The 21,087-nt window shown below is 38.4% G+C and overlaps 1 protein-coding gene across 9 annotated transcripts in view; it reads left to right on the top strand.

Moving 5' to 3' along the window:
* Positions 1-21,087, top strand: part of STAU2 (staufen double-stranded RNA binding protein 2) — a 169,196-nt gene that overhangs the window by 38,863 nt on the left and 109,246 nt on the right. For all 9 annotated transcript variants that reach the window (XR_010347730.1, XM_064389317.1, XM_064389301.1 and 6 more), the window contains 2 exons: positions 12,456-12,615; positions 16,180-16,287. Coding sequence is in view for 8 of the 9 variants with exons in the window: in XM_064389317.1 (XP_064245387.1) it covers positions 12,456-12,615; positions 16,180-16,287 (268 nt within the window). In the remaining variant the exon portion in view is untranslated. The remainder of the gene's footprint in view (positions 1-12,455; positions 12,616-16,179; positions 16,288-21,087) is intronic.

Below are 21,087 nucleotides of genomic sequence, written 5' to 3'. Positions count from 1 at the left end.
TTTCCTACCTTTTAGAAAGTCTGCAACCTTGTATTTTAGTGTACTAATCTAACGTGATCTACGTTTTTTGCTTTGTTAATATTCAATACTAAATTTTATTCACTGGACCAACTGAGATCAGTCATTGTGCTTTAGTGACAACTACTGTGGCAGTCTCATTGCATTATCTATGCATTTTTATTAGAGGTAACTTGCTAGTTACTTGTCAGTCACTGGTGTAAATCCATTAAAGATTGAAAAATAATACTAAATAATAAAAAACGAATATTAAAGGATATTGTATCTGCTTCCCTAGGAAATCTGCACTTTTTTTGCTGTTCAGTTGGAAGGGATCAAAGCACTGAAAGGCTTCACCAGTAATTTTTGCTTTCTGACCTTTGGGCCTTTATGTTAATAAAGGTTAGGTGTCTGTTAATCAACCAACTCTATGGTTCATTAACAGACACCTTCCTTTCCCCCTCCGGGTGTAATAAGGCCATCCACTTTTTTGTCAGCATTCTGATATGATGTGCAGGGCAACATAAAATTCTCTCGCTTTGCAATTGACCAAGCTCTCTCTCACATTTCTTTTCTTTACAAGTCTGATGGAACAGAGGAGAAGATTTCTGGATAGAAGCTTTAGCTGGCCATGCATGGCCATTTTTAGAGGTTGCAGAGCTGATAACTAGCAAGGTAGGGGAGTGTGCATCTTCAATTAACTGCACTCATCTGCTGAGGGGTGGCTTAGTAAATCAGAATTAAGTGTGCTTTTTCAGCTTGTTCTTACTTTCAATCCTTCAATTTCCAATATTAAAGGGATAGGTTAAATTTCTTACTCATGATAATGCAATTTAATTCCTGTATGTTTACATTCCTCAAAGTGGGAAAAGAATGTAGAACAGTACACACTAGTTATTTGAATTTCAGAAGATGGATGGTGAGAATCACTCTGTGAGCTTTCTTGGGTCTTCTTCCTCTGTGGACTTTCAGGTTAATTAATTCCTATGAACTCCTAGCCCTGAGATGTTTTTACTAGTAACACTTTTATTAGTATTACATTACTGGCATAAGTATATGATAAAATTAAATAAGTGAGCTACTTCATTCTCTCATTTACTTAGTGTCTAGGCTGGCAAGTGACTTGATTTTTTTTTTTTTTTTTTGATATGAGTTTCTTATGTAAAAAGAAAATGATTCTGTAGTCAGATATGCAGCATTGTTTATGTTCTTTTACTGTAATGACTATTTGGACAGCATTCTCAGTAACCACTCTGCGTGCTTGTAAAGATTAGTGAGTAATACAGTTCATGGGAAATTTTATGAGCTGAAGCAGATAAGAGTATGAGATGTTTGTCTTCTGGATGTCTGCTATAACCTCTAAAGTATACAGTGTACATCACATCTTCATTATGTTTTTCCCTTTTATTCTTATTGTACTTAGTTTTGTCACAGAAAAGAATATTTTCTTTTTTCTGGTATTTATCTTTTCCTTCCACCAGCCCCAAACTCTATTTCAGCACTGTCCACTTGACATTTTCCAAGGTCTTTATCTCTGGAGGCAGTATTCTTGTTATGTTCCTATATTATTTATGCTATTTTTACAGTCAAGAATAAGTCAATGTTTTGTAGACTATTCTCATTACTTAGTTATTCAGTTGATAGGTAAAAATACTTCTTCAGAGGATCATAAAATTTTGTTCCCTTTTCTCTTAATGATTCTGTTGGTTTTCACTTGCTTTTTCTACCTTAGTCTTCAGTGTACAATACTTTGGGAGGTTTTCCTCATGATCATTTTTCCCCTGGATTTTTCCCCATTATTTCTTCTTAGACTTTTTTTTTTTTTCCTTACATATCTCTTGTGCTAGTTTCTCTTTAAGACTGAGTACTTGGGCTGGTTTTGAGACCCTTCTGGAACTTTTGACAAGTGTTTCATCTTAACTTCAGGGGTTTCAATTGAAGGAGAGAGGGCAATAAAACTGGAAGCAGAGACTTGAGATTACTCTGAAAGTAGAGCTCCATAGCTAGTTCAGTATGTTTGCTCTATTACTTGTCAGCCTAATCCATGACAGTTCAAAGTCCTAAACTTAAAATGTCTGTAGCTTTCTGTTGGTTTCTTCTAATTACTTGTAATGGGGAACAGTTTTATTTTTTACTTCTTGTTGTACATATTTGCTATAAATGGTAAACAAAGGAGTGATAAATGCAGAGAGTAAATATTGAAATATTTATTTCAGTCAAATGTCTATTGAGCAACTTGGAATTCGGAGAAACGGTGATGTGGCAATATTATTGTCTTGTCATCACAAATTCTGCTGGGAAGATTCCAGATTAGTTAATGTTATGTTGAACTGAATCCTCCTCCCTCTTGTTTTTCACTCAGGAATGTTTCGATATTGTGATGGTGGAAATATGAGTAATTTTTTTTTTTTTTTACTGAGTTACTCATACTGCTTGAAGGAACTACATAGCCTCTATCTCAGGAAAAGAAAAAAAATAGAAAAGGGAATTATCATCAGGTTCATGAAGAATTCCCAGACTCATAACAAAGTTAAAAAGAAAGTATAAATAAAGACAGACAGAAAGGTATAAAACTCACATGAAATTATTGTGATTTAAAGGTAGATTGTGTATGACTAATGTGTTAACCTTACATGTTATGTGCCAATTAATTTTTTAGGTAAAGAGGGTAAAGTAAATCTTATATTTGTGGGATTCAGTTAAGCATTTTATAGCATTAGATAAGGATAATGTTTTCATTAAACTGAAGGAGAAGGGGATTTGTGTAAGAAATGCAGGGTGGGAAAGGAAAAGAAAAATAATCAGCAGTATTAACAGTCAAGCTAGGAGGAAGATTATTAAGTACAGTTCTTCCAGTTTTAGAATCAACCTTTTAAGTTATTTTTGTTAAAGATGTTTACACAAGAAGAAGGAAAATGTTCATGAGATGTAGAAGGCATCATTGATGCACAGAAAGGTCAAGATAGGCAGGAAGACTTGGGTGACAGAGAGAACTGATGTATTAGAAATGCAACAAGACTAGACTTTCCAGTCCAAAATGTAAGATTAATAACAGAGGCACTAACAGTACTAAGTGTTGTCACCTGAGGGTTATTCAGTGTAAAACCACAGAACAGAAGTGTGATATTATTATTTGCAAGATAATCTGAGGAGAACTAATGTGGTTGAATTAGTGGAGAGGCAAATGTGATTTTTAAGATGTGTTGAGCAAGATATTTCTGGCATAGATACATAAGTATTCCTATTATACAGAACACTGTTAGCCTTTTATTGGTATGTTGTCTATCATTCTTGGCTTTTGTATTTCACAGTGGGAGCAAGTATGGGGAAGAGCTGTGAAGGATGATCAAGACAGTGGGTAGCCTTTTATACAGAAAAGTTCTGGAATACTTTAACTTGTCCCCTTTCAAAGCAAAGGCTGATAGGGAGTAGGAAAGCTCATCTTGGAGGGTGAGCAACAACAACAACAACAACAACAACAACAACAAAAAAAAAAAAATAGAAGTTACAGGACAGTATTGACACAAAACAAAATATTGTATGTAAAAGTATAGCCAAGGTGAACAGTAGGAGATTCCTAAGTATCAACTCAGCTTCTAGATCATCCTCCCAGCAGAAGCAAGTAATCTCATTTGTTTTCTAATAGACCTTAACAGATAAGGAGGATTACATTATACAGTTGCCTGCAACCCATGGATCTTGACTGCTTAATGGGGGATTTTCTTGCATTCTTGCATTTGAAATAGAGAAGGCATTTCTGTGTTTAAAATGGGAAGCATCTTTGTTATGTTTTCTGACAATTTTTTTAAAAAATGGACAGATGCTTTTGAGTGTCTTTCTGTTAATGTGTTTCCATCACATGGTTTTCTTTACAATTCTTACGTAGTCACTTAAACATTCTTTTGCTTAGGGATTTTCTATAACTAGGTCAAAATTGGTTTCATAAATGACCATAGCAAATATTAAATAGAGAAAAAATACTGAATCATTCAGAATTAATTAAATGCATTTAAAGTTTTAAAATATTTGATTTATAATTTAACACCATCTTTCAAATTAAGAATAATCTGGGACAAGTATACATGTATTTTCTTCTTTTAATTCACATCTAGGTAGCTGGGAGGAGGTTAGCATCCAAATAAAGGATGTCTGTGGCTAAAACTGATAGATAGTGTGTGCCTTGCTCACTTTACATTAAAAACATTTTTGGGGGATGTGAAAGTAAGCTAGAACAGCCAGACTAATTCATCATAGAATCACAGAATGGTTTAGGTTGGAAGGGATCTCAAAGATCATCTTGTTCCAACTCCCTGCCGTTGGCAGGAGCACCTTCCACTAGATCAGGTTGCTCCATGCAGCCTGTTCCAGTGCCTCACCACCCTCACAGTAAAGAATTTCCCGCTCATGTCCAGCCTCTAATCCACCAGCACCCTCAAGTCCTTCTCAGCAGAGCTGCTCTCAATCTGTTCATCCAACAGCCTGTGCTGATAACAGGGGTCACCTCGACCCAGGTGCAGCACTTTGCACTTGCTGTTGTTAAATCTCATGAGAGTCCCATGGGCCCGTTTCTTGAACTTGTCCATGTCCCTCTGGATGGCATTCCATCCCTCAGGTGTGGCAACCTCCCCACTCATCTTGGTGTCATGTGCAAATTGGCTGAGGGTGCACTTGATCCCTTTGTCTATGTTATTAATGTAGATATTAAATAACACCAGTCCCAGTACAGATCCTTGGGGGACACCACTTGTCACTGATGTCCATCAGGACTGAGACACTAACTGCTACATTCATGCTGCACTGTCCAAATACTTTCTTATCCAATTTAGAGAGTGGGATGTTGTGGAGAGTGCCCTGGTGACTAAAGCCACTTATTCCTTTCTGGACCATCAGGTCCCAGAAACTTGCTTATATTTAGGTTCCTCAGATGGTCATGAATCTGACCTTTACTTACAATAGGGACTTTGGTGGTGTGAGAGAGGTTGCCATTGAAGACTGGCAAAAAAAGTTGTTGAGTGCCTCAGCCTTCTCTTCACTTGTTGTTACAAGTTTTCCAGCATTGTTTTTCAGCAGGGAGCAGTTTCTTTGACCTTCATTTTCTGGTTAACATACTGGTAGATGCCCCTGTTGTTATTCTATGTATCCCTTGCCAGGTTCAGTTCCAACTTCACTTTGGTCCCCCTCACCCCACCGCTACACGAGTGTGTTTCATCTCTATATGCTTTCCAGGTTACCTGTCCTTGTTTCCATCCCTCTGCATTTTCTTGTTTCCCTTTAGTTTGACTAGCAGTTCCCTACTCAGCCACACAGATCTCTTCTTTTTCTTGACCAATTTCTTGCTCCTGGGAATTGCTAGCTCTTGTGCTCCATGGAAATAAAGATCTGTCAGCTCTGTTCTGCTCTCTGGTCCTTGAGGGCAGTCTCACAGGGGGCCCTATTGACTATCTCCTTGAAGATATGGAAGTTTGCTTTCCTAAGATTCAGGAGCCTAAGTTTACTCTTTACCTGACCCATATCCCTCAGGACTGGAACTACACCAAGTTCACTGCCCACTGTAGCCCAGGCTGTCTCCAGTCTTGATGTCCCTGCTTGCACTGGTGACCAACAGATCCAGTATCATATCCCCTCTGGTGGGGCTGTCTATTACTTGGTTCAGGAATCATAAAGTGGAATCATCAAGGTTGGAAGAAGCCTTTAAGATTGTCGAGTACAGTATCAATGCAGCACTACAACTACCACTAAACCACAACATCCAGTGCTTCTAAAACACCTCCAGGGATGGTGACTCCACCACCTCTCTGGGCAACCTATTCCAGTACCTCAGCCCCCTGATCATGATATTTTTTTTTTTTTTTCTAATATCCAATCCTAATTGCTCCGTCTCAGCTTAAAGCTGTTTCTTCTTCTTGAGTCTAAACAAACCCAGCTCCCTTGGTTGTTCCTCATAAGACACATTTTCTAGACCTTTCATGAGCCTTGTTGTGCTTCACTGGACATGCTCCAGCTCCTCAAGCTGAGGGACCCTAAACTGAACACAGTACTTGGTATGGCCTCACCAATGCTGAGTACAGGGGAGTTCCCTAGTCCTGCTGGTTACACTATTGGTACAGATGCCATTGGCCTGCTTGGCCACCTGGACATTCTGCCGGCTCATATTCAGCCAGTTGTCAACCAGCACTGCCAAGTCCCTTTCTGCTGAACAGCTCCTCCTCCAGCCTGTAGTGCTGCATGGGGGAGCTGTGAGTGCAGGACTCAGCACTTTGCCTTAGTGAGCCCCATGTAGTCATCCTTAGCCCACTGATTGTCTGTGCAGGTCTCTCTGCAGAGCCTTCCTACCCTACAGCAGAGCCACACCCAACTTAGTGTCACTGGCAAATTTACTGCACTCAGTTGCTACATCCAGATCATCAGTAAAGAGATTAAACAGACATTAAACAGGATCAGCCCCAAAACTGTGCCTTGGAGAACACCACTAGTAACTGACTGCCAACTGGATTTAGTTCCATTCACTACAACTCTCTGGGTCCAGCCATCTGGCCAGGTTTTAAACATCAGAGAGTCCACCCATCCATGCTGCAAGCAGACAGTTTTTCTAGGAGGATGGTGGGGGAAATAGTGTCAAAGGCTTTACTGAAGTCTGGGTAGATGACATCCACAGCCTTTCTCTCATCTACTAGGGTGAGTCACTTTGTCACAGAAGGAGATCAGGCTGGCCAAGCAGGGCTTTCCTTTTCTAAATCCATTTTGTCTGGGCTTGATCCTCTTGTTGTCTTGCATGTGCTATGCAATGTCACCCTGGATGATCTCTTTTATAACCTTGCCTGCAACTGAGGTCAGGCTGACAAGCCTGTTGTTCCCCAGATCATCCTTCCAACCCTTCTTGTAGATCAATGTTACATTTGCTAATTTCCAGTCAGCTGGAACTTCATCTATTGACCAGAACTGCTTTTAGATTATTGGGAATGGTTTGGCAAGTTCTTTTACCAGTTCCTACATTACTCTGGAGTAGATCCCATCTACCCCATCATGGGCCCGTAGTCTTGTGAGAGTTCAATTAGCATATCAGGTCACTAATCATCTCCTCCTCATTTATGGGGGCTTCACTCAGCTCCTCATCACCAACTTCTAGCTGGGACCTGGGTATTCTGGGGACAGCTGGTCTTGATATTAAAGACTGAGGCAAAGAAAGCATTAGCTATCTCTGCCTTTTCCTCATTCCCTGTCACTACTCTCTGCATTAAACAAATGCTGAAAACCTTCCTTTTGCTGCCAATGTATTTTTAGAAACTTTTTTTGTTGTCTTAAACTATAGTGGCTAAATCATGTTCTAGTTGGGCTTTGGCCCTTCTAATTTTCTCCCTAGATGAGCTTGCGACATCCTTACAGTCCTCCCAAGTTATCAAATCCTCCTCCTAGGGGTGATATATTCTCTTTTTCACCCTAAGTTCTCTGTTTAATCAGGCTGGTTAAGAAGTTATCCTCCATGCATTCCAGGAGTCTCCTGGATTGCCTACAGCTTACCCTGCTACTTTCCCAGCAGATGTCAGGGTGGTTAAAGTCCCCCAGCAGGACAAGAGCCTGTGAACAAAATCCTTCCTGGAACTGGAGCAACAAGGCTTCATCTATAGGCTCTGCTTGATCAGGCAGCTTAGTCTGTAGTAGACACAGTTCAAGAATAATGGACTGTAGCTCTCAGAAGGAGTACTTGGAAAAGAGAGCTTCTTTGTTCCCAGGTGTTGTTGTGGATCTGCTGAAAGAACCAGAAGGTTCACTGTGTGGAGACAAAAGTGACTATACTGGATGTTTCCTTCTTCAAACCAGAGAACTCACATCTGTAAGAAATGCACGTGGCTAATGGACTGCTTAGGAAAATAGGATATATCCAGGGAACAGCTGCACGAAGCAACTTGCTCCCCTAGAGAAATTTCAAATGTTACAGAGAAAAAGTTGTTCAGAGCAAATGCTCTTTCCTATTCCTCTGTATGGTCTGTGGCTCTCTATCCCTCCACTCACAAAGCTCACAGCATTTTCCTGATTAAACAGTGCCAGCAGGGCTGCCAGCTTGATTGACTTCATATGAAAAAGGAGCCAGATAGAAAAAAGTGCAGAGAATGACCCTTTCAGCAGAGCTGGCATCTGAAGAATGAGTTTCCCATTCTGTGTTGTAGCTCATATTTTAGTGGCCTTTATCTTGGCCACTGAAATATGGTCCCAGTTCCTCTTCACTTTGCATTATGGAATGAGAATAGGGTAATACTCCCTATAACATTTGTGTATTGGAGAAGTAATTTGGTTTATTTATTCTTTTTTACTTAAAGAATATGTTGACTATTAGAATTTAGAGAAAACTTCACTAACGTTTTAGCATGAGGCTAAATCTAAATAAACTTCCTGGTTTCTGTGAGCTGCATCTTGCACTTGCTTTTTTTCCCTTTCTAAGAAGAAAGTAACAATATTTATCAAAAACATCTATGCCATTGAGGAATCCATGGAAATGCAGGAAATGCAGTATGAACACATAGTGTATGTACTAATACTTTATTTGTCTTTGTGTGTGTGGATTTGATGGCCAAAAAGGAAGAGGCCCCAAGGGCTCCTTAGTATGCAATTAATATTTTGGCTAGAAAAGCAGCAGATTGTTTCAGTATGCTTACATGTTATGACATCATATTCCAGTAAAATTATAATGAACAGAATTTTTGTTTGTCTCTGTGGCAAACCAAAATGAGTTTTCTAATTGTCAGCAGACCTTGGTGATTTATTTAATTATAGTGGCGCCCACTCACACCAACTTAGTTGAGGTCTGTCAGCATTTCTGTTATGAACCCCTATTTTTAGGGGTTTATAACTAGTTGTAAATATTTACTCATTGCTGAAACTTGACATCCAAGGTCACATTCATAGAGCAAATACCCTTTTTCAGGTTGACTGTTCTAGTGGCATTAGCTAAAAAGTAGATTTCTGATGCTGTGAACTTAAAGGGAATAAAAGGAACCTGCTTAACAGACCTCTTATTTGAAGGATCTTTTTAAGACTCTCAAATGTCCAGAAGAGCCAGATGAAAATGAGCTTGTTTTTATAGGTTATATGTGACTGATTGTGTATTATCCGTTATCACACTTTGTTTTCTTCCAGCTGAATGTATCATTTCGCATACAATTTTGTTGTCCTCTAGTCTTACAGTCTTCTGTCATTTGGCTGTGTTGGTCAGCTTATGTTCTGAGGAGTGTGCCAGTATCATCTGAAAATCTCTTACATAAGAATTTTCTCCAAGGAAAATCCTGGCATTTGTAGCTGCCATGTAGAATGCAGAAAGATGCATATTTTCTAAATGAAGATAATTTAAAAACTTTTAGAGACCTAATGAGTCCATATGTGAGGCGTTACTGTTTGAAATCCTGACTATATCAGTTCTGTGGCTGAACAGAGTGACAGAGGACTGAGGAGTAGAACAGAAGACAGAGGACTGAACTGACGAGTAGATGTTCTTATGATGAAAAATATTGTGCTGATGCATTATTGCAGAATAATCACCAAATTCTATATAAATATTCCAAAGATTGCTAATTTTTCAGCCCTTTCTGATAACTCATATGTAGTACACTAGGAAGGTTTGTTAATGATCAGTAGCAGATACAACATTTTGCCTTTGCATGGGCTTGTTCTTTACATGAGAGTACATCTTTGGATGCAGAATCATTCATTATTAAAACTCAGTTTAATTGTCACACTGTACTTTCAGACTGTAATACTGCGATTACTTTTGAGGCTTTTGTTAATACAGTCTCTGTCCTCACCACTGAAAAGAGGAGGATGTTGTTTCCTTTGACATGTTCCTTGTTGTAGAGAAGTCAGTAGCCTCACAGATTTCATTCATTTTCTGAGGATTTCAGGTGTTCCTTTGCACTTTCCTGGCAATGCTCATATTATCAGTGCTGTGTTACAACTCTGCTTGAGGCCAAGGAGAGCAAGAAAAATTTAATCAAAACCATGTAGAAGCCTAATCATTCCGGCGATGCCAAAGAGCTGCATGAGGCTCTAGAGCCACAGGCTGAATATCATTTTTCCTTATTATCACATAAATAGCTCCCTAAACACTCTTTAAAACAAAAGGTGCGGAGGTTAGAGGGGAAAAGAGAAGGCTTGTTGTGGGATTTGAGTTTATAAAGTGGATTAAGTTAATGTGCTTTCCTCCTTTGCAGGCAGTAGGGAGAAAGGTAGGTCTAGTAACTCACCAGGAAACAGGAACTTCTGATGGATATTATATTTTCCCTAAATCTAGGTAGTTGATAACAGCACTACCTCATTTTTTTCTGTTTAAAGAGGATTGTGAAGTAATGAGGTGGGACATGCTATCAAGGTGCATACTGCTTTTGCGTGACACAGCTTGTCTTGTGCTAACACATGCAGCCATTTCCAGTTCTGCATCTTCTGGGATTGTGGGAAGATTCCTGGAACTCTTCAAGGAACTTGAGAGTACCTGTTGCTGCAGGGAAAAGAGAACTACAGGAGGCTGTGGCTTCTGGCAAGCTCTAGCAGCTGCCAGTAAGCTTTGTCAGTTGCTCCTGGTCAAAAGCTGCATAGAACTTTCCTTCCAGTCATCTGATTAGAGAGGGTCAAGCACCCTCTCAGCAGGTACTGGGGAAGAGCACATGTAAGTGCAGGGCCCAGAGCTGCTCCCAGAGACAGCCAGCAGGCACAGCAGACTGCACAGCAGAAAATGCAGAAGGGAGATGGAAACTCTGCTGAGGATGGGGTTGTGCTCAGCAGTGCTGGTGATGCACTACCTGGCACAGTTCCTAGCACCATCTGGAGCAGCTCTCCTGTTACATCAGAGACCTTGAGTCAGAGCTAGCTCCAGAGCTCTAGCTAGGCTGTAGAGATAGTGGTCTTGTCTGCAGGAGGTGTCCCTGTCGGAGGATTTGTGTTACCAAGTAAAGAAGATGTCAACAGATTGCTGACATCACTAGATTAAATGAGTAAGAGATCACTTGGATCTTCTCTTAAGACCCTGTAGGTACAAGAGCATGAATTCCCAGCCATACCAAAGGAGAAGGAGGGAGAGTCAGTGCTAATTGGGCTGGGAAACTAGGAGTCCTGTGATGGCAAGAGCTGAAAGCTGGTAATTTTTGGCATTGGGAGGAAGATTTCTGCTTCATCTGCAAATCTGCAGCAATATCAGTGCCAAGTGTTTGAATTCCATTAGGCACATAGAAGCTTTGTAATAGTTTTCCAGAAAGTGTGGTCTGACACTAGAACAGGTCATCAAGAGATGTTGGGGAATGTTCATCCTTGGAGACCTCCACAAGACCTCGGACAAGACCTGAACAGGACAGTGTAACTTCAGGTGTTGACCATGTTCTGGATGGAACAGATACTGCTTTCGAACAGATAACCTCCAAAAGCCTTTCCATCAGGAGTTACTATATAATTTTATGAAAATACTACATAAGCAAAAGCATTTCCTGGCCTTAATAATTCTTGATAAGTGTGTTAAACTGTAAACAAGACAGCAAAGTAAATGCCCACTTTTTGCATGTCATAAAGGCAACTCAGCTCACTCCTCCAAGGCCCTATAGCCAGAGGCATATTGGAGCCAGTGTTATGCTTGGTTCTTCCCATATAAATGTAGTTTTAGAATTAGGCACAAAGTTTAGGGACATTGAGGCCAGAGTAGTTATTCACACTTGTCTGGTTCTGAAGTGTGCTGCTCTCTGGTGAACTTTTTATTTTGCTTTACAGTTGAAATGACCGGGTTACATTTATTAATGAAAATTCAGAAAGTTGTAATATTAAAAGGTTGCCATCCATGTCCACGGATGAAAGTGGAGAGAGCACACTTTAAAAAGGATCCTTTAAGAGGAATAAGGATAATATACTACTGTGTTTGCTTGAATCTAGGTTCATTGTGATGGACCTTGCTTTTGTCCATGCTTTTGGAATCCTGGAATCCTGGGCTTTCTTAAATTGCTGTGAAATTTGACAAAGTTATTTGTCAAGTGAGGGTCTATTTCTGCTAGGTGTATTCTCTGTCATTTGACTTTGTTGTCCCTTAGAGCTGAGCTATGATGACAGGTTTCATATGAACAACCTCACAATTCTTCCTCCTCCATGCCACTTGTTTGTGGGACAGGAGTTGTCTCCCAGGCAGGACTTTCACTGGAGTTTTTGATTCTCCTTAGGTTTCATCTTCTCAAGACTCAAACCAAGAGGAGAGCAGAGTGAGGCTGTTGGGCTGATAAATAGTAGAGCTCATTGCAGAGCTCCACAAATGGAGGTGAAGAGCTGGTTTGCACATAGGTGCTGCTGTCAGAGTTACCAACTGCCTTGCTGAGGAACAGTCCATGTATTCTGGGAGAAAAGATAATGTTTTATCCCCAAATACTACTCTATTTTATATAAAATGGATGGGTAAAATTCCTAACTTGTATTGTTGTTTTCTTTTCATGACTTCCTTCCAGGTATCACTGCCCAGTGCCTAAAATTTTCTATGTCCAGTTAACTGTTGGCAACAGTGAGTTTTTTGGTGAAGGAAAGACTCGTCAAGCTGCTAGACATAATGCTGCAATGAAGGCCCTTCAAGCTCTTCAGAATGAGCCTATTCCAGAAAAATTACCTCAGGTCTGTGCTTCAGGAAACTTTTTTTGTTAAATACCTTGCTTTTTCACTGCTGTGTCTTTAAGTAGCATATATTGCTGCTTAAAAATTAAAATGTTGTGTCATATTTTAAAAAATACTGAACAGAAGAATCTTTCTAAATTGAAAGCAAAAATATAATATTTGCCAGTCAAAGAAGCCATGTATTTGCTAGACCTCTGGGAGCAGCTGAAGACCACTTGGGATACTGTAGGGTTCCAACAGCAGGTGTGTGTTTGCAGAAGACTAAACTGAATCCTCAGTCAAATAAATCTCTGTGGCTTGGTTATGCTGAGGTTAAGGGGCACTGGTTGCAGGTTAGTCATGAACAGCACCTCTGTACAGCACTTCATGGGTTACAGCTGTAGGTGGCTGGAGAATGCTGGAGGTAACACTTTGCTGAGATCATGATGGAGGGAGTACAAAGTGTTGCACTGTGTAGAGCTGAGTGTAGCTCTCTAGGGAACTGGAGACTGGTTGAAATGGAGTTTTAGGGTTTCATGGTGCCAAGGTTCAGGCTCCTCCCACTGCTGCCCATGACAAGTGCACACAGGACACCATGCAGTGGTGGGGTGTGCTTTCACCATGGGACATGGTCCATCTTAATAAAACTCTACTTCCTTCAGCAAAACTGGCCAGCTTGGTTATCTATGGAAGGATGATTGGTTCATTCCTCGTCAAACATTGGGCATGGATCAGAGCCAGTACACATCATACTCTGGCTGGCCTCAATTCCACTATGAGATTGAGCCTCTTTCTTCCCCACTCTCTGACAGTGTGCTCCTGAGGGAGCAAGGATAGACTTGCTGGTACCTATCTAGTAATCCTATTAGTAACTCAGTGAACTTGACTGGAGTGGGATCCATGGAATATAGCACAGTAGTTACTTACGTAGGTCAATCTTTAGGCCTTCATGGCCATCCTTAATGCAGCCTTCTGTATATTCTTCTTCCATTTCAAGATAGCATTTTTTCCTTTTATTAGAAAAACTTAATAAAAGATAAAATCTTTTATACACATTAAACCACTGAAAAGGAGTATTGCCATCTTAATACCTAATTGGGCAAATGTGTAGAAGAGCATAAGGTGAGCAGATGCAACAAGCAATCAGCCAACAGGGAAGGGCTGCTGGTGAATGTGCTTTCACAAAGAGCTGTTGTGTGTCTGCCAAAGCACCTCTGCTATCTCATAGATGTGAGGCTAAGAAAGGCCTTACAATTAAAGTGTCAGTTGTGGGAATGAGGATCAAATTTAAATCCAAAGTGTCTGAGACACTTGTGAACATATTTTATCTTCCTAAGGCTTGAAACTTTATTGCGCAGTACTAATGTCTGAACCTTGATCCTCCCTTTTCTTCACTCACAGTTAAGTTCTCTGCTATGTTTGGTGGAAAAAAATATGCAGGGAGTTAAACTGTAGGGGCAGAAGGGACAATGAGGAATTTTCTGGACAGATGTGTTTGTATTGATCATGAAAATTTTAACTATGGTTTCTAGTTTAGACTATACATATCTGGTTAAACTAGAGTACAGCTAGAAAACCTAAACATTCTTGACTTGAAGGCTTGCTGACAGTCCAGTGGGCATTTTATCATTTAATGTAAATTATGCCTGTGTTTTATTATTCTACATTTCAAAGACAATTTGTGAGGGTTTTATTTTAGAATTCATTTAGCTTCATTTTATATTTAATTTGTGTTTTCTTATGTTTGCTAAATGTAACCAACAGTTATCAATATATATTTAGAGATTATTCTTAAGTAATTTTGAATTTTTTTGGTAGAACTGATTGTTTTCATAGTGTCTCAGTGCAAAGTTGATTTTTCTAATCAGTAGTTTGTTCTGTAGGCTTTTTTTTGCCAGCTTTTTAGATTATCAGTGTCCTTTATAAAGCACAAACTTAACTGAATACAGTATCAAGTAATATTCTCACTAAGGTTTTTCACAGAATAGTAGCATCCCATTCTTTATATCCCCCCTTTTTTTTTACTTTTAAATATTGTCCTTTTAACTCTGCTAATCTTTCTCAGTGAAACTAATCAATACTTTGCTTGTCCTGTAAGTAATGATCTATATTCTTGATTTCAGTGGTACTTTAATTTCATTATATGAAATGAGCAAGAGGTCCTATGTAATTTCATTGACTACCCTTGTTATTGTTTTGCACAGCACCTGTTTTCTTTTGGGTTTTTTTGGTGTTTTTTTTGTTTTGTTTTGTTTTGTTTTATTTTTTTCCTGGAGGTTCTATAAACTTTATAATATTTTGGTTTGTATTTAGTTCCAGATCAATATCAGGCATGTAAATGGCTTTTTTCAGAATAAAAATTTTGCAGCAATTTTATGAGACAAAAGATGTTCTTTGTCTGAGTGCTGCAGCTGAGTGCTGGATTTTTGGCCCTATGTTAACTTAAAGATTAATATATTAAGAGTTTAAAAAGGTAGATAAAAGATGGACCAATTTCATTGTAAAGTGGAGAACCTAGTGCATTTTAAATGTTGTTTTAGAACTGTGGTATCTGGATTTTGTAACTATGCTGGTGGCTGAAGATTTAGATCAGACTTTGTTATGTAAGATGGGAGCTCTGCAGGAATCCACCTAATTCAGCCCAAGTGTCTTTGATGTTTACCTCCACTAATAAAAAATTAGGAGCCTGGCCAAGGTTACGTGGTTGTTGAGAGATCCCAGTTTGAAGTATTTCAGAGCTTTGCAGTTTGAAAATAGCTGGAAGTGAAGTTTCTGAGAACTAAGGAAATGTGGCCTGGGGGACAAACACCAAAGGCAGTAGTTGCAAAAGGCAAAACTGTGACTGATCCCTGTGCTAATGTTTGGGTGAGAAAATTTAGATTTACCTGAAGAGTAAAGCAAAGCTGAATTTTAGGCAGAATAATGTTTCATGTGCCTTTTGGTTTTTTATGTCTTTGCCTCTCTGTTTGTTATGTTCCTATGGATAAATAAATAATGTTCTGTGTTGAGCAAGCTGTTCTCTGTCACTACCTTTTCACACTGGTCATAACTCCCAGAGGGAAGTTGATGGAGGGGCCATTAACCAGCTGGACCTGCTGAGGACACCTGTAACCTGGTGACCCAGTCAGAGTGTGGGGGTGATTGACTGAATTTCTTCTGAGACAAGTACAGTCTTCTGTACTTTCCAAAAAGCACAGATTTCCTCCCTGCTTAGAAGGGGTACCCACAGAGAGCCTGAGAAATGGGTCAAACAATCTGTTTGATCCTCATGTTTGACACAAGTGTGTACTGAGACAATTGTTATCCATGCCATTAATAAGACTAACATCCATAGACATTATTTTGCTGTTCATAATTAATTTCTAAATTAAGATGTGCGTGTTCCTTTGTTATGAAGCATAAGCACAATATACATGGCTTCAGTCAGGAGATGTCTGATAATGGGGTGCTGAGATGGATGTACAAATGCTGATTTACAGCCTGACAAGAGACTTTAAAAGTCTTTGAGAAATGGGGGGAAGAAGGATATTATATTTTGTTGATCTTCTAAGAATTGTAATATGATTATGTATGCATCATTTTCAGAATGGAGAATCAGGAAAAGATTCAGAAGAAGATAAAGATGCAAACAAATCTGAGATCAGCGTAGTGTTTGAAATTGCTTTGAAGCGCAATATACCTGTCACTTTTGAGGTATGTGTTACATTTTTATCTGTGTTACATATTTGTCTTGCTAAGAAAGTATTAAAAAAGGTACCACTAAAACATTGATAATATTCCTATATGAAAAATATTATTTTCATATTTATGGAAATTATACAAAAACATTGTCTGTGTATCAGAGTCTATGACAATGACTTTTTACTGGTAAAATAGATACTCTTTCAGAACTTTTGGAGATCTAATATTTGATTGCAAACACTTGGATGGCAGAAAGACAGTTAAACTATTTTGTGTACAGAGCTGTGGCATTAAAATCTGTAGTCACGCTCAGTCTGATTTGAAATAATCTTCAAAAGAGTGGCCAAAGTCTTTGCTTTAACTGTTGGCATTCATACACTAGAAAAGTTCCAATTGAAACATTTCACCTTCAGTGTGCTGTCTTCAAAAAGTCATGAGTACCTTCCACTCTGATTCTGTTTCACTTATCTATTTCTACTTAAGCTTTCACGAGTTTTTTTTTTTTGTTTGTTACGTATGATTTTATCTATGAGCCCACTTCTGACACCTTTGTTTACCAGAAGTAATAAAAAGCATTTGGAATAGCTCCAGTGCTATCAATGAAGCAACTATGGCAGAGTGAGTGATACCAACAGGATTTTTTTTTTCCGATGAGAAAGTTCTCACAAAACCTTGGTGTAAAAATCTAACATTGTTGTGGCAGGAAGCACCAGATTTTCAAGCTGTTTTTTGGGGTTTTTTTTTGTTTGTTTGTTGGTTTTTTTAATGTAGAAAATGCTAATGCAAGTGGCCTTTTATTATTTTATTTTTCTGCACGAAAGACATGGATAGTGCTTATACTAGTGATGGTTATATTCTCCAGTGCTTTTTCTGTTAAAGTATAGGCATGCATTTGTATGTGAAAATAATCAAAACCCCTAAGCTGTGGCATGCCTTGCAGTGTGCTGTATGCAGTTTACTGACATGTTTGGCCCATGTCCCTGTATTGGCCAACATCAAATAAGCTATTTGGATCTTAGAAATCTGAGAAATCTCTCAGAAGGTAGGTAAGAGAGACAAAGAATATTATTCATGACTAAGGAATTCCTCGGTATAGCAAAGGCATAGATGCTTCCTATATGTGGTCTATGTGATATGGAGTAATTAGAACATTAAGAGAATGTAAAATCTAGAGGATAAAACTGGGGTGTCTGGTGCTGTTGGTGTATCAGTTTGCTACTACATGTCAATCACCCAGCTCTTAGCTAAGAGCAGACATAATGGAAACACATGCCTGTGTTTCAAAAAGGAAGCTCATAATTAATGTCTCAGTTTTCAAACATTATTTTCTACCTTAAAAATATTTGGAATAGTTCCATACCAATCAATGCACTAAAGTGTAAGGAGATGTATGGTCACTGGTCAGAGGAGCTTGGAAGATGTAAAGAAAAGAGGGGTAGTGCTTTGAATGTCTTCTTCACTCCTGTTTGAGCTTATTCAAGGGAGAGCATTTGGTAAGGAGAGAGTGAAGGCAGAAATACTTTGTAAGGAAAAATCTAATATATCACTTGCCAAAGAATGTTAGCAACATTGAAAAAAGACAGTTTTTTTGCTCTCCTGACAGGTTTTGTGTTATTTCCTGCCTTTAAATCTAAATATAGGTGACATTCTCAAATAGAGTTTTGATTGAACTTGGTTCTGGCTTACTTTTCAGTAAAACTGCTAAGCAATTATGGATAATCCCCAGGATCTGATGTTTCTAATAGGATTTTATTCACTAATGGTCTTGTGTTATTCCAGGCAGGCATCAAAGCTTTTTCTAGCTTTTATTTTGTGTGTGGTAGCTATAAAATGATCTGCCTTTTCTTCATCTGACAAAGCTTTAGCCAATGTTCCAACAGTGCTGGGTTATGCAACAAAGTAATGATCATAAATATATATTAAGTTCTATGTAAACATGTCCTCAGAATTGCATGAGGGGTGAACAGTCCTGTTTTGTGTCATGTAGCTAGTTTTGATTGTCTAGGAACTTTAGGATGATTTTAACAAACTTTATATCTATTAATTTCTTAAATAAAAACATTCAGTTTTAACAAGGATCAAGCTTTACTCCATGCTTGTCTCTAGTGCATTCTTAGCTAACTTTGATTTATCAATTTTTAAGTCAAAATGCAACTGCTCTAAGGCATTAGTAGGGTTCCCAATTAACACTTTTTAAGGATGACTACAGAAGTAATTGTTGTAGTAATTGTTAGAGTTGCTGTAGAATGGTCAGTTCACTTCTTATTCCTGCCTTGACAGTAGGCTAAAATCTTGCCTTGTTTTCGTTTTTATTTTTTTGTTTGGTTTTTTGTTTGTTTGTTTCTTTGGGGTTTTTTTGCTTGTTTGTTTTTTTGGGGGTATTTTTGTGGGTTTTGTTGTTGTTTCAATAGATATGGTTTTTATTCCTTATTTTTCTGTAAGGAATAGATGATCCTAGAAAACATAACTGAGGTCAGCAGCTTCAGATATTAGAACACATTGGGGTGTTTCAGATTGCCATTTTATTTTCAATATTTTTCTTTGTATTGCAGTGTTATTTCTTTAGAATAGCAAATATAATAACGTTTCTTAATTCTCAGTATCAGCAGAAATCGTATCAGTGCCTAAACAGGCAAATTTTGTGCCCCTCCATCCCTGGTCAGTGTTCTGCTGGAAAGTGTTCTTATGTCCCAGTCTTATCACAGTAAGATTCTGCAGAGAATTGTCACAGATTCTGTGTTTTGAACCAGAGACAGGCCAAATTGTAGACTCTGGGGGAGTAGTTTCAGCAGGAAGTTTCATACTTCTCTGGCTTCTGCTGTCCTGGGACTTAAAGCTTTGGATGACTGACTACTGAGTAACTCTCATTTGGGTTTTGCAGAATGGTCACCCTTCTCACTGCAGCTTTACACTTCAACATTCAGAGTCTTCCTTTTTTCTTTTTGTTTTTTCCTTTGTAACTGGGAAAATCTGGTGTGTCTGCCTGCACAAGCTCCTGGAAATACATTGATATTTTAATATCTTATAAATAACCAGGTATTCATAGATGTAGGTAACATGGGTTTTTTTATCTGATTTCTGTCTCCTCTAGTTTTCAGGGAGTTTAATGTTCATTTCGTCTTGTCCTAATCTTTTGAATTTTCTACCTGGCATCTTATTAATAATTAAAGCAGATTACTCTTTCACTGTAATCATACTTCTGTTTTTCATTTGTCAGCATGATTCATTAAGTTGAGCCAAATTCATTCTTGATGTAACTTGACCTTAGATGTGTTTTGGCCCCATGTGTTTTCTCTTGCTGTAATTATTCTTTAAATCCATGGAACAGAAAAAGAAAAGTGTATTGAACTGTCACCCTTAATCAAATTCTCAGCTTTAAATTAGCCATGATTAGGTCCACAGGTCGTATCTTTCAACTGAGGAAATAGTTTAATGTCCTAATGTGTATAGTGTTCTTAGATAGAAAAGGTTGAATTTCTTTTTAGTGTTTTCTGTCCCAAGGCTCATAGCACAACTGTTTGAAATCATATGGAGTAAAAAGATCTGAAATCTGGGGTTAACCAAAAATGTTGTTAGGTAAATTTTTTTTTGCTTAATTACCATATTTGGATGTTTAGCTTGATCCAGATCCCATCTGAATCCTATGGGGTTCATTCCATTGACAACACAGACTTTTTTTCCATTTACACACTAACAAAGATACAGTTTTTAATGTTTTCCAGTCAATTATTTACCTTGTGTCACATAGTTAAAATTTAAAAGATGAAAACCACACCAGAATGCATTAGTTTTATATTAAGAAATATGTTTTTGTGTATATGAAAATATAATCTGCTTTTGTATTAATATTCTTTCTCTCATATATATATATATTTGCATGCATTTATATAAATATGAGAAAACTTATATAAACTAATATTTTAGGAACTCAGCTATTATATTTTTTAACCAAATTATTTTTTCCTTTTTCATCTGGTCGGTGTAGACATTCCTGTATATTTTATTAATACCTTATATTGCATGTAAAGACAAACACCTACGTAACAGTATTAGTAGAACCACAGAAAGATTAAGGACCTTAGTAAGGTTAATTTAGCTATGTTTTACAGCAAGCATGTTCTAATACTTGGATAACAAAGCACAGGGATGGTCTGAGGTGCTGTAAAATCGAGTGGGAATGCTGCAGTGCAATGAAGGTGCTCAGCACAGACACGATGCCCGACTGTGTCTGAGAGCAGGAGATGCTGGCACTGGGCTCATCCCAGCTCCTGTGCAGGCACTGCAGCGTCCTGGCTCAGCAGGGCTCAGTGCATTGAAAACACTGCTGCCTTCTCATGTGGTCAAGCATTAGTGGGCAATTTTCAAATGAGGCAGTGCAGAAAAGACTTCTGAAATTAATACCTGGACTCTTAGAGTGGCAACACTTCTGAACTACATCAGAAAAATTCCATTCTGGAATAGATGTCATTTTATTCTGGGAAAATGGGACAAAGTTGTCTGTTAATTTTAATTTTGTGTCTTTTTATTGATATATGCTGTGGTAATTGTATTTGCTGGGTGAAATTGCCACAAAAGAAACTTAAAAAAGAAATACAAGCCTGAGGAGACCTCATTACAGTGCAACAGCAAAACTAAATAATGCAAGGGACATGACCTTGATAAAAAGAACTTTAATACAAAACATGTTGTAATAATGTTAAGATTGAAGGTTTGAGCACATTAAAACTATAGTAATTTCACCAAGAAGGCCCTGGTGCCTTTACCTTATTTCCCTTTCCCCTCCCTCTTCAACCTAAAGAGACATTACTCTTC

This window comes from Passer domesticus, chromosome 1 (assembly GCF_036417665.1).
Source record: "Passer domesticus isolate bPasDom1 chromosome 1, bPasDom1.hap1, whole genome shotgun sequence".
NCBI classification, from domain to species: domain Eukaryota; kingdom Metazoa; phylum Chordata; class Aves; order Passeriformes; family Passeridae; genus Passer; species Passer domesticus.
The sequence above is the reverse complement of the archived record's forward strand: the minus strand, read 5'-3'. Positions and strand labels throughout refer to the sequence as shown.